This window comes from Petaurus breviceps, unplaced genomic scaffold, assembly GCF_028583685.1.
Source record: "Petaurus breviceps papuanus isolate PSGF00001 unplaced genomic scaffold, PetGlider_PUasm1.0 88109, whole genome shotgun sequence".
In the NCBI taxonomy this organism is placed as follows: Eukaryota; Metazoa; Chordata; class Mammalia; order Diprotodontia; family Petauridae; genus Petaurus; species Petaurus breviceps.
The window spans coordinates 1-13,649 of NW_027186896.1; the positions used below are offsets into that span (position 1 = coordinate 1).

Below are 13,649 nucleotides of genomic sequence, written 5' to 3' on the forward strand. Positions count from 1 at the left end.
AACTGGGGGTGGACATGGGAGTAATAATTCTCATAGATGTCCTTCCCTGCTCCCCACCACTGCTCTCTCCTACCCAAAGCCTCCAAACTGGTCCAAGGAGCCTTCCCTGTCCTCTCCTGCTGACCCCTGCCCATTGTAACCTTGACCTCCTCTGAACTATTATACCAATCAATGTCTGTGCCCCTCTCACCCAGAAGCAGCTGGTTTCATAGTGGTTAGAGCACTGGTCCTGGAGGCAGGAAGACCTGAGTTCAAATCCAGCCTCAGACACTTACTAGCTGTGTGACCCTGGAGAAGCCACTCCACCTCTGCCTGCCTCAGTTTCCTCAATGATAACACAGAGATAATAAGAACATCTACTTCACAGGGTTGTTGTGAGGATCAGATGAGATAATGTTTAGGGCCTGACACATAGTGGCTTGTTTCCTTCTCCTCCCCTCCCTGGGCACTGCGCACTCACTCTGTGCTGTAGGTGGTGCCTGTGGGTTCTGTCTCCCCATCTAGACTGTAAGCTCTTTGAGGGCAGACAGCCTTGCTTCTACTTCTCTCTGGTGAGATGGAGGGGGGAAAGCACTGGACTTAGACTGAGGGGACCTAGCTCTGCCCCCTCATTTCCCTCTTACCCTGGAGGCCATGAATCTCCCCAGGCTGTGTGGGTAGGTGATGGAGGCCAGAATCAGGGCCACCAGGGCTGAGTACACAGGTTTGCTGGAAGGGAGAGAAAGGCAGCCAGGATCAGTACATACTATCCCCCATCCAGGGCCAGAGAGGGGATGGTGGGAGTGAGGGGCAGTCTTACACTGTCCTAATGATTCCTTTCTCAGGGTGCCTTCCTTCTATTCTGTATAGATCCTGCATCTACCTAGAGTTTTTATCTCTCCCCACCCCCACCCCCATTTGAATGTAACCTCCCTGAAGGCAGGAACTCTGTTTTTTGTTCTTCTTTGTACAAGGTTTGGCACAGAGTAAACACTTAATAAACCTTGTTGACTGGGCATGTTCCACCTCACCCCATTTTCCAGATCCCTAGATTTGTTCTCTTCTCCCATTAAATGGAAGCTTCTTGAGGGCAGGGACATTTTATGCCTAGCTGTATCCCCAGCACTTGGACAGAGCCTAGCTCATAATAGGTGCTTTTGTTGTTCACTGTCTCAGTTGTGTCCCACCCTTCATGACCCTGTGGACCATGGCACCCCAAGCCCCTCTATCCTTCTCTATCTCCCAAAGTCTGTCCAAGCTCATGTTCATTGCTTCCATGACACTATCCAACCATCTCATCTTCTGCCATTCCCTTTTCCTTTCGCCTTCAATTTTTCCCAACATCAGCATCTTTTCCAATGAGTCCCATCTTTTCATCATGTGGCCAAAGTATAAGTTTTATAGGCACTTAATAAATATTGATTGATTGATTGATTGATTGATCCTAGTCCTAGAGTAAGGCCTGATCATCAGGGCTAGGGACTCAAAATTGGGGAAGGGGCCCAGGGTAGTGGATGAGAGATCAGGAAGAGTTATAGCAAGAAAGACCATCCCCTTTCCCCTCCCCCCCAACAACTTTTGCCAGTCCCGTCATACTCTGTTGCAAGCAGTTTTTTGGTGATGCAGTTTGTTCGGACAAACAGTACAAAACGTCGATGGCCAAAGAGGTAGGCACAGCTCACAGTCCCACAGACAAACCTGGAAGGAGAGGGCAAGAGAAACCCTGAAGTCCAACCCAGATGCCCTACCCCTCTTCCTGCCTGGGGACCCCAGAAATAAGTTAGCAAGACTACCATCCACTTGTATCTGTAGAGTCTGGGGGTAACAGTATAGTTCTTTTTTGAGGAAAGGGGGGACCGGCGTGCCAGGGGCCCCCATGAAAATGGAAATCCCCATGCCCAGACAAGGGCCCATTCATGCTTCTGGGTCTCTAGCCCTTTTTGTACCTACTCACCCAAGCAGTACAAAGAAGAAGATTTCTGGGAGGTCGAAGGGTATATCTACTCGGAATCTAGTCTTGAAGAGGGAAGTAATGGTCTCTGGGGGAAAGATGGAGGAGAAAGGAATCATACATCAGATCCTTAGCTTACTCTACCTTGCCTCCACACCCCCACTTCTCAAGCCCCTTCAAGGGTATCTCCTTCTGAGCATGAAGCCTCCAAAGCTCTTAGCCTGACATTCAAGGCCTTGTATAACTTATCCCTATTGACCTTGTGACCCACTCTTCCTACAGAGTCACAGAATCTCAAAACCGGGGGTTGGGGGGAACCATGCTGTTATTCCATCACTTTTCAGTTGTGGCTGATTCTCCATGATCCCATTTGGGGTTTTCTTATCAAAGATGCATGAGTGGCTTGCCATTTCCTTCCCCAGATCATTTTACAGATGAAGAAACTGAGGAAGACTGGGTTAAGTGACTTGCCCAGGGTCACACAGTAAGTAAGTGGCTGAGGATAAATTTGAACTTGGGAAGATGAGTCTGCCTGACTTCAGGCCCTGCATCATCTTACAGGATATCTGATTCAAGCTACATGTCTGAATAGGTACCTTTTCTATTATATCCTCAATAAGTGGGTATGTTTAGTCTCTGCTTAAAGAGCTCTAAGGATGGGGAACTCACTACCTGCCTTCCACAAGGCATCCCATTCCTCCTGGAGCTAGCCCTAAGGGATAGCTGACATCAAAGTCAGACATTGAGACTCAGTGGGTCTCTTTGTCACTTTCATTCATTCATTCATTGCTCCTGGTTCTACCTTCTGGACCAAGTCAAATGAAGATCCAAGTCAAATGCCTTTTCCACATGCTTAAAGAAAGCCCTAGAGGCAGTGGAGCAGAAACCCCTCCAGCTATGCAGAACATGGAGCCCTTGAGTTGTTTATAAAAAGGTTCTCCTAGGAGGACGTCCAGGTTCTACTCACCTTGCTCACTGTTGAAGACAGCCAGGAGTCGAAACATAAAGGCCCCACAGACCGCAGAGAAAAAGCCCCTCCAGTAATCCCAGACAGAAAAGTGGGAGGACATGACCTCAATGCTGAACAGGACCCCTGTGTGGGGAGGAGAAGCCATCAGAGGTTCAGCCCAGCCTCTCCACCAGGCCTGATGGCTAATGACACCCCCACCCCCACCCCAGCTGGAGTTCCCAGCTGCAAGGGGAAGCCTCTTTGCCCCTTTCCCTGCTCACTCCCAGAATGGACTTTACTTGACCAAAAAGGAATAGAGAGCCTAGACTACCTCAAATCCCACCTTCCATCCAGGAAGCCCTCCCTGATTAACCCTTGTTCAGAGTATAGCCGACAGAGTACTGAGGCTAGAGTCAGGAGATGTGGGTGGGAATGTAAAGTCATAGATTTAGAGTTCTAAGTCACTTTGGAGGTCATCAAATCCAACCCCATCATTTTAGAGATGAGGAAACTGAGGCCTAAAGAGATGAACCAGGACTTGAACCCAGGTTCTCTGACTCCAAAGCTGACCAGCTCTCTGCTATTTAGAAGTGTGACCTTAGGGAAGTCCACTTCTCCCCTGCATCCATACTCAGAGGCCCTGGGATTAAATCTCAGCTCTGCTACTCACTATCAGAGCAACCTGGAGAAGCCATAGGCTCACAGGACCATAGATGTTGACCTGGAAGGGGCTGTAGAGGTCTTAAAGTCCAACCCTCTTCTTTTCAGGTGAGGAAACTGAGGCCCATTGAGAAGGATCTGCCCAAGGCCACACAAGCAGAGTGAGGATTTGACCCTGGGGACTCTGATTCCTAACTGTCCAATTTAGATGCTCTGGGCCTCAGCCTCCTCATCTGTAAGATGGGGATAATAATCCTTTCACCATCAGTTCCACAGGCATGTGGGGAGAGTGCTTTGGAAAGGGTAACAGCAATGGGCCTTATTCATCATTCTCTGCATTTCTAAAGCCCTCAGAGTCTGAACCACCTAATGTAGTGCCCAGTTGTAGTGTTATTGTTCAGTCATGTCTGACTCTGTGACCCCATTCGGGTTTTCCTGGCAAAAATGCTGGTTTGCCATTTCCTTCTCCAGCCCATTTTACACATGAGGAAACTGAGGCCAATGGGGTAAAGTGACTTGCCCAGGGTCACACAGCCTGTGTCTTTTTTCTGATTTGAACTCAGGAAAATAAGTCTTTTGACTTCAGGGCCACAGCTCTCTGCACTTTGGCACCAGCTACTTGCCCCTAATGTTCTAATAGTTTACTTCTAATGCTGTGTTATATTGTTTCCCAATGGCTTTCTTGTCTTATCTCCCCCAATTAGATCATAAAAACTTTAGGAACTGAGGCTTCAACATTCCTTTCTCTGTCTCCTGCAGAGGCTTCTGAAGCATATACCTATCCATTAGCTTGACTCAACCAGGACACCAGGCAGTGGGGCAAGGGTAGGAGCTTGAATGTCCATTCCGCCCTAGGGTCGGGAAAACCAAGAGATGGGAGCCCATGGATGTTGGAGCAGAAGGGGCCTGGACGAAGGGAGTAAAACCCAATGGGAAGGGCCCAGGGCTGGGGGAGGGGGGAGTTCAGGCCTCACCACTGATGGGTGCCCCAAAGACAGTGGCCACACCCACTGCTGCGCCAGCCACCAACAGCTCATTCTGCTTGATCTTGTTCTGAGAAGAAAGACAGACCTTGGGACCTGCTGGTCCTGTCCCTTTCCTGGCTTCCAAATGCCTTCCACTTCTGAATGTCCCCACCCAAAGGTGTAAGAATCTTTCAAAACCAGAGCAAAAAGGGATGTTTAGGCTGACGCTGATGTACTGAGGCCACATGATGAGAGCAGAACTCACTGAAAATACCCTGATGTTGGGAAAGTCTGAAGGCAAAAGGAACAGGGGATGGCAGAGGGTGAGATGAATCTGGACAGATTTGGGGAGATACTGGACAAGACCATGGCCTGGCATGGGGTCATGGAGGATCAGACGGGACTCAAGAACTGATCAACAACAAAAGGACATTAGAATATTGAATGTCCAGGCAGGAAGAAATGTTGGAAGAGCAGAGAATGTCAGAGCTGAGAGGGACGTTAGAAGAAAGTCAAAGCTGTAAGACATCTTAGAATAGAAAAGGGACCCCAGAGCACAAAATGTCAGAGAACACTAGAATAGAAAATGTCAGGCCAGGAAGGGCCCTTAGAACACAGGATGTCAGAGCTGGGAGGGGCCTTAGAACACAGGATGTCAGAGCTGGGAGGGGCCTTAGGACATAGAACGTCAGAGCTGGACAAGACCTCAGACTAATACGATTTTGTAGTTTCTATTTTTCCAATCTTTCCCAGACTCTTCAGCCAGAGCCCAGGGATTTGTGGAGCAGAGAGCCAAACCACTGATAAGTTGAGCATTGCACCCCTCCCCCACAGTCGCAGACCTTACCTTATACTCTCCAAGGGCTGAAACTCGAACCTTGCCCATGTAGGCAGCAATCATGCAGCAAATATGTGTGAAGGGGCCCTGGGAGGAAGAAGGGGTAGATGAGCACAGACTGTAGGCACAGCCACCTGCCAGGCAGCCCCACTCTCATCCCCGAGGCATATAAACTGTTCCCTGCCCTCCCATCCATCCCTACCCTAGGGGCACATACCACTTTGCCAAGAAAGATGGTGCTGCCAGAGGCCAGGGCACAGGTGAGGCCCACCACTTTAGCACCAAAGTTCTTGATGTCCAGGTAATCCTCCAGGACTACACCAGATAAAATGACTTTCAGTTCTGAGATTCCAGAGCCTAATAGCAGGGAGAATGGAAGTAAGAGAGAATCAAATGGTTTTATTGGGCTACCGGGATCAACAAGTATGGAAACACCTATCTACTGGTTACGTAGCTGGGACAAAAACTGGTAGGGGATAAGATCATTATCTTCTAATTCCCTATCCTCTCCCCGTCTCTCCCCCACCCCCACCAACCCATAATCACAGGAAGGCTGTGTGGTATGGGCTCTCCAATCCAAGGACTTGTATTCAAATGCTACCTTTAATACTCAACCACTTTGGCCCTCAGTTTCTTCAACTGTAAAATGAGGGGGTTGGACTAGATGGCCTCTGAGGTTCTTTTCGATCCATAGCTATGGTCCTGTGATCTATCCCTCCTCACTTCATAGATGAAGACACTGAGACCCAGAGAGATAAATGACTTGCCAGGGTCACACAAATAACTGGCAGAGCCTGGTTTTGAATCTGGGGCTTCTGACTAAACCAGACACCCAGGGCTTCCTTCATAGGCAGCTGCCACTAGGCCTCTTTCATTTCTGAGGCCTTCTAACTTCATACCCCAAGTCAGGGTATCACCTTGGTCAGGGCCCCCACCCCAATACCATCCATCATGATGCAGTAGATGTGTGTAAAAAAGTCAAGAGACCTGAATTCTAGTCCTGGCCCTGCTACTAAATCAATATATGGTCTTCTCTTGGGTAAATCTTGTCCTCCTCCCCCCCATCTCCCCAGCCTCACTTTATCCATGTGTAGGTTGGAGATAATGATATATATGTGATCTCCTTCATTGAGATGAGGTATTGGACAGCACTTGGAAAAGTATAAACCAAGTTAGAAATTCAAGATACTACCAGTGCAAGGATAGCATGGGGTAGGAAGGAGCATGAGCTCTATTGAGCCTAGAATCTGGACACGTGAGTTGGGATCCTAGCTTGAACACTCATTAGCTAATAACCCTGGATAATCCACTGATCTTCCCTGAGCCTGTTTCCTCCTCTGTTTAAAAAAAAAAAAAAGCTTATACTGCCTTCTTCACAGAGTTATTATGAAGGAAGCATTGTGTAATGCCTGAGAATACCCATTACTGTTACTGTTGTTATTGTCTTCTGCCCTGGAGAAAAAGAACTTCGGGCCATGGCTCTTACCTCCAGAGAAAGGGGTGATGCTCTGAGAAAAGCCAGTGGAGAAGGAGACCAAGGCTATGGGATACACAGTCCAAGAGAGGTAGCGGAGAAGATGGTTGTCCCCAATTTCTCGATACAGCCACATGTGTGCTAAGAGAGGACCACAGGGGTTGCAGGGCCAAAAGGCCTTGCCAACCCCAGTGTAGTGTTTGGAAGATGCCCTGCCTGCCATTCATGGGAATGTCCCTGAGCTCCTGGCTGGAGTGGGCGAGTCAGTGTCCAGAGTCACCAAGGAGAGGGTCTCGGTTGGGGTTGGGGACAGTGGGTGGTCACCAGAAGATATGGTCAGCTTTCCTCTCAAGATGGGGGTGTTTGCTGATGACTTCAAGAGTGACTTTGAGAAAGTCACTTGCCTTGTCTGAGTCTGTTTCCTCCTCCATAAAATGAAGGAGTTTGGCCACTTTGGACATTCTGTGTTCTGAGGTTACACAGCCTCTGCATCAATTAGGTCCTCAGGGGTCATTTAGTCAAGCCCCTAGCTGGAGAGGAATTTCCCCTGCAATAGCCTTGGCCAAGTGGTTGAGCAACCACTGTCTGAAGACTTCACTGCCCGCCCTACCCAAGGCTGCCTATTCTGCTTTGAGACAGCTCTGGTGGTTAGCAAGTTTTCCTTACATCCAGTAAATCTGCTTCAATGAACTTCCAACCACTTGCAAACTTCGTCTGCCCTCAGGGACCAAACAGAATAAACTGAATCCCTTTTCCATTGGACAACTTCCTGTCCTCCCTAAATCTTCTTTTCCCTAAGCCTCCCACTCCTACTTCCTTCAAACTCTTCTCCCATGACATGGTCTCCAGTCCTCCTACCACCCTGCTTACCTACTGATGAATGGGGCCAAATTTGTCATTGTCCTTCCTGTCATCTGGCATCCAGAAGTTAAACCAGCAGAGGGGCCCATAATACTCTATATTCTAAAATTCTTTGTTCTAAGGGCTCCCCCCAATTCTGACATTCTGTGTTCAAGGGTCCTCCCAGCCCTGACATTCTGTGTTCAAGGGTCCTCGCAGCTCCCACATTATGTTATCTGGACCCTCCCAGCTTTAATATTGTGTTCTAAGCAACTTCCAAGATCCAACATTCTTTGAGTCTGAATCATAACCATTTTTCTGAAGAGAATGGGGATCATTTCCCATAGGGAAATGGAATAAGATCAAAGGAAAGAGGCAGTAGGGGTATGCAGTGATGGGAAGGGGATTATGGCACTTCTCCCCATGCCAGGAAACCCAGCTGACATTGCAGATGCCCCTGAGCCAGAACCTCCCGGGAGCTGACTCAAAGATACAAAAGGACAGGGCTGCTCAGGCTGGCAATGCCCATAGTTACCACGGACGACCCTGGAGACAGCAAAATTCATGGTGAAGCTGATGATAGCCATGAGCACTCCTAGGCCAACCAAGAAATACCAGTCTTCACCCACCCGGAAGAGCTGTGTCTTCACTCTCTCCAGGAAGCCTGCCAAGATGGAAGAGGCCGGGTCAAGGTCAGAACATTCAAGGTATAGAGATCTGCTGGAGGACAGTGGTCTGGTCTGGGTTAGGAATGAAGCCCATGTCACAGATGAAGTTTGGTGAGCCTGAGGCCATTCAAAGAGGAGGAAGGGGGAAGACTAGAGAAAGTCAGGGCCAAGGTGGTACAGCCTGCCAACCTCAGGGCCAATAGGTGTCTGGCGTCAGGTTGGGAAGGGCCAGTGAGTATCACTTAAGAGAGCAAAGAGTGTAGTGAGGCATCCTGCCAGCAGAAGGTGGCACAGCAGCTGGCACCATGCCAGGGCAGATTTTACCCAGCCTCAGGTCTGGGAGAACAGGCAAGCATGAATGAGGGGAGCTAGAACAAGACCAGGGCATGCTGCCAGGCTGGAGAGGATGTCACGGGGGGGTGCTGTGCCCAGCCAGCCGTGGGGTTGGGTTGCATGGAGATGGGTGTGGCCAGCTACTTCCTCCCTACCTCCCAGATCATTGCTGTGATGGGTATTTATAGACTGGTGAGGAAGAGGGAGGCAGGCCCTCAGTATCAGCCCCAGCTTGTCATAAATCTCCTGCTACCCTATTGCTAAAAACATACAAGGAAGCAAAGCCCACCCTCCAGGTGGACTCTCCAAGACCAGGGATTGGGAGACAGGGCTCCAATGACCAGGTATGAGACAGAAGGAGCCTCTGCCCACCCCAGGGACCCAGAGGCTCCCTCCCTCTCCCAGAGGTCTGGCTCCCTCCCTGTCCTCACCCTGAACCTTAGGCTAAGTACCTGGGACACCATCCATTGAGGAGAAGTATCTTCCCCACCTCAGTGTCCAGCAAAGACAGGGCCCCCAGGGAAGAGCTCAACTCTCCCAGGACTATGCCCCTGAGCACCAGCTCAGAACCCTGTGCCTGGCATTCACTGTGGGGACACCCCCCTTCTTAGCCTTGTCTCCTATGACCCTTGTCTGCTATCACACACACACACACACACACACACACACACACACACACACACACCCCTCAGATAATCCTCTACACCCAGAAATCTCTCTAGAGTTACCACTGCAGTGCCACCCAACCTTCCTACATAAGGATTAGTACAAGTGGGTGAGGGGGATAGCACCTCCCACCCCACCATGGTGCCCACAAACTCTAGCCAAAGAGGTGGGAGCCCCAGGCTGTCTGCCAAGGCAGGCAGGTGGGAGGAGGAGGGGCATGAGGTTGAGGAGGGGGAGGGGGAGAGAGGCCAGAGACACCTGACTCTGAAGGACACAGAGACCTGTGGCTCCCTCCCTGCTCTTACAGGCAGCAGAGGGAAGCTGGGGAGCCTCACTTCTCCTAATTCCCAGGAGATGCTTGGCAGTGACAGTGCAGGGGGCAGATGAAAGGGGGCTGGCAACTCGCCCATCTGTCCAGCTCAGGGGCTGAGATTACAGGCTGTGTCCTAGGGGAGGGGCTATTTTTAGGGGCTGAGGTGGTCGCAGATAGAGAGAGAGGCCACTAAAAAAGGCAGCAGGGAAGGGAATAAGCTGGAGGGGGAGGGTAAGAGGAAGGCAAGCTGGAGAAGAGAAGTGGCCAGGTCAGGGAAAGAGATAGAGCCCAGACAGCCCATGACCCTGCCCCCTTGCTCCCTTGGAGTTTGGCAGGCAGGGGCTTCTCACCTCTGATTCGGCGCTGAGCCCTGGGGCAGGGACCCCATAGCTCCTGCAAGGCCACAGGATTCCCTGAAGCCCCTTCACGAAGCCCCACCAGATCCTCCATCACAGAGCCCTGTGTGGATAGACAAGAAGTCCCTGCTGGGCAGCCCAGCCCCTCCTATGGCTCAGAGAGTTGGGGTCTTCCTCTTCTGACCTGGGTGGGCCATCTCTCCTAGTAGTGACCACCCACTCACATCCCACCCCCTAGCACCCACTCAGCCAGTCTCCAGCCTGAAACTCAGCTCAGAGGGTTCAAGGAGAAGTGGAAAGAAAACCAACCTGGCCACCTATTCTGCCTCTCGCCTCAGTTAGTCACCATCTCTGGGCCTCAGGACCCTCATAGGAAACATGAAGGGCTTGGAGTCTCCATCTCTAAGGCCCCTTGGGGCTCAGACATGCTCTGGCCTAAGAGTCTAGGATTCATTCCTCCCCAAGGCCCATTTCAAATCTTGCTCTCATGAATGTGTTATATTATACAGAGGAGGATTCAGAGCTGGAGGAGAGCTGGGGGAATGTGGTTGTATGTGTGTTGGTGTGTGGGTGGTATGTATAGCATGTATGTGGTAAGGTTATATGTGTATGTATGTGCATGTGTGTGGTGTATGGTGTGTGTGTGTGGTATGGGTATATGTGGTGTGTGCGTGAGTGTAGTGTATATATGTTTGTGGTGTATATAAGGTATGTTTGTGAGTAGTATGTGTATATGTGTGTGGTATGTGTGGTATGTGCATGGGTGGGGTGTGTGGTATGTATATATGTGTGTGGTGTTTGTGTGCATGCATGCCTATAGAGGCCAGACATCTCTGGGAATGTGTGTGAGTACATTTCTGTGTTTGTACTTGTGGGTTACGGGCCTTTTTCCCGTATATGTGTGCAGGTAGTGTGTCTGGGAGCACCCTTTGGGAGAGTTCTCTGGCCAAGTCCCTCCAGACTGGCAGCATAAAGAGAAGCCTTCACATGCAATGTCCCCTAGGCCCCCTGACCTCCCTGGGCCCATCTGCCTCACCCTCGGGCATTGGGCCTCCTGGCTGTTTCTGGCCACCCCACAGAGCCCCTTAGAGCAGGAGGAGGGCTGCAAGGGAGACTAGACTGGGTCCCTGAATAAAAACAGACACCCCTTTTCTGCCCAGAATATCGCTGTGTGTTTAGGGGAAGGGGAGCAGTCAATGCCCAGGTTGAACAGTTCTGCCCAACTGCAGTTTAACATCCATAGGACAAGCTGGCTTAGGGTGGGCCCCTGGCTCCCAAGCTTCTTACCATCTCTGCCCCCTCAGCTCCCCAGAGTGAAGAAATTTGTTCCTGAAATAAAATAATTGGAATCGTAATTCTAGAAGGAAATCTAGATCTCACAGGGGCCAGCTCCTTCATTTTACAGGGGAGGAGAAGCAGAAAAGAAGAAGGAACTTACCCAAGGTCAGGACCCAGCAAAGCGGAGATTTTGGTCTAGATGCTCTGATCCCCCCAGAGATGTTCAAACAGCCTTCCCCCTAGACTACTTCAGACATACACACACACACCATCCCAAAATGCTCCATAAAGATCCAGGCTTCCCCAGGGACCCTATCTGTTTGGGATATCCTATCCCATACACACATCCAGAGGGCCACCTCTGACAAACTCACCCTTGTCCTCCCTCTGGTCGAAAAGACCTTCTACTCTGAGTCTCCCCCTCTGGCTCAGCTGCACCTGGACAGGTGTGAGTTCCACCAATCAGCCTCTTCCCCCTCTGCCCCCCCTGCCCAAAGCCTGGAGAGTTTACAGTGGCTATTTAGAATGTCTTTGACAAGTCAACCTGAACAGGACACACCAGTTACTGTAGGCATGGAGGGAGGCAGCTAGAAGTAGGAAGTCGAGGGTCTGGTTCATGAGCCTCCTTCAGAGGGCAATGAATCAGTGAGCCCAGCCAGTCTGCACGGACAGTCTCAGGTCTGGGGCTGAGAAGCTGGCAACAGAAAGCATCAAAGGGAAGCCAAAGTGCTCCATAATTCAGCTCACAGAAGGACTTATTCAGAGATGGGGAGGGGGGCTTAGAGCTCCTCCAGCCCATCTCCTTCATTGTACAGAGGAGGGAACTAGGGTCTAGAGAAGGGAAAGGATTCCTCCAGGCTCACACAGGAAAGTAGTGCAAAGCCCTGAGATTCTAAGGCAGGGCTTCTGGCTCCAGATGCAGTGAGGGACCTTTGTCTGCATGATGATAGCATCATTTGGCTCACAGAGTGTCAGAGCAGGGAGTTTCCTTAGAACACAGAGTGTAGAAGTTGGGAGGGCCCTTAGAACACAGAATGTCAGAGCTGGGAGGGCCCTTAGAACACAGAATGTCAGAGCTGGGAGAGCCCTTAGAACACAGAATGTCAGAGCTGGGAGGGCCCTTAGAACATGGAATGTCAGAGCTGGGAGAGCCCTTAGAACACAGAATGTCAGAGCTGGGAGGGCCCTTAGATCATGGAATGTCAGAGCTAGGAGAGCCCTTAGAACACGGAATGTCAGAGCTAGGAGAGCCCTTAGAACACAGAATGTCAGAGCTGGGAGGGCCCTTAGAACATGGAATGTCAGAGCTGGGAGAGAACTCAGATATTATTCAGATGGTTGAAACTTCTCTACATCAAACCTAAATCCACATTTCCTCAACCCCACCACTCATCCACCACAATACTCCTACCTCATTTCTCTGAGTCCACTCAGAACAAGATTATCTACTCAGCCCACAGGCCAAATGCATCTCCCAAGGGGGCCTGAAGGAGATTAAAAAGTAGGTGGGAAATATTTAACAAACAAACAAAAATGCAATAAAGGTAAGATTACATTATACAGCTAAGTCACTATGTGGTGTTTGGGATCCTTATGTACAAATTAGGGGTCCCTGTTTCTATTTGAATTAGACACCCCTGATTTACATGTTGTTGGTGCTCAGGCATTTTTCAGTGAAGTTTAACTCTGTGACCCCATTTGGGGTTTTCTTGGCAGAGATACTAGAGTAGTTTGCCATTTCCTTCTCCTGCTCATCTTACAGATGAGGAAACTAAAGTAAACGGTGAAATGACTGGTCCAGGGTCACTCAGCTTTTAAGTATCTTGAGGCTGGATTTGAACTCAGGAAGATGAATCTTCCTGATTGATTCCTTCACAGTGCTCTATGCACTATGGCATTACCTCCTTGGTTCAAATACAGGCTCTGACATTTCTATGTGTATGGTCTTGGTCAAGTCCCTGCCTTCCTCTGGGGCTCAGTTTACTCATCTGGAAAGTGAAGCAGCTGGACTCCATGGTCTCTTAAGCCCTTTCTGGTTCCAAATCTAAGATTCTAGGGCAATAGAGGTTTATCTACCTTCCTCTTTCTGGACATGAGGCCTCTCAATGCAGCCCAGGGCCCATTAGCCTTGGGGGCTTCCAGATCATACTTTTGACTTTTATCTTGAACTTCTTATCTATCAAAACCCCCAGATTTTTCTCATAAAACTACTATATTACCATTCTTCATGCTTCCCCTGAACTGTCCCAGTGAAGGTGACTTCTTGAACCAAATGGTAGAAGAGTCCATTTGCCCCTATTAAATGTCCTCTTCTCCCATTCAGCTCAGGGTCCAAGCCTGAGATTTTTCTGTACCTCTCTTCTGTCCCTGTAATGGGAA

At 49.9% G+C, this 13,649-nt stretch overlaps 1 protein-coding gene across 1 annotated transcript; it reads right to left on the bottom strand.

The window, feature by feature from the left end:
- Nucleotides 1-623: 623 nt before the first annotated feature.
- LOC138176384 (chloride channel protein ClC-Ka-like) lies at nucleotides 624-11,650 on the bottom strand (the record flags this gene model as incomplete). The annotated part of the gene is made up of 12 exons (XM_069107187.1): nucleotides 11,431-11,650; nucleotides 11,280-11,321; nucleotides 9,987-10,095; nucleotides 8,192-8,320; nucleotides 6,829-6,957; nucleotides 5,560-5,699; nucleotides 5,352-5,429; nucleotides 4,514-4,592; nucleotides 2,898-3,023; nucleotides 1,934-2,018; nucleotides 1,576-1,677; nucleotides 624-708 (listed from the first exon to the last, which is right to left on the bottom strand). Coding segments are annotated over exons 2-12 (1,065 nt in total), but the record flags the coding sequence as incomplete, so codon positions are not given.
- Nucleotides 11,651-13,649: the final 1,999 nt, after the last annotated feature.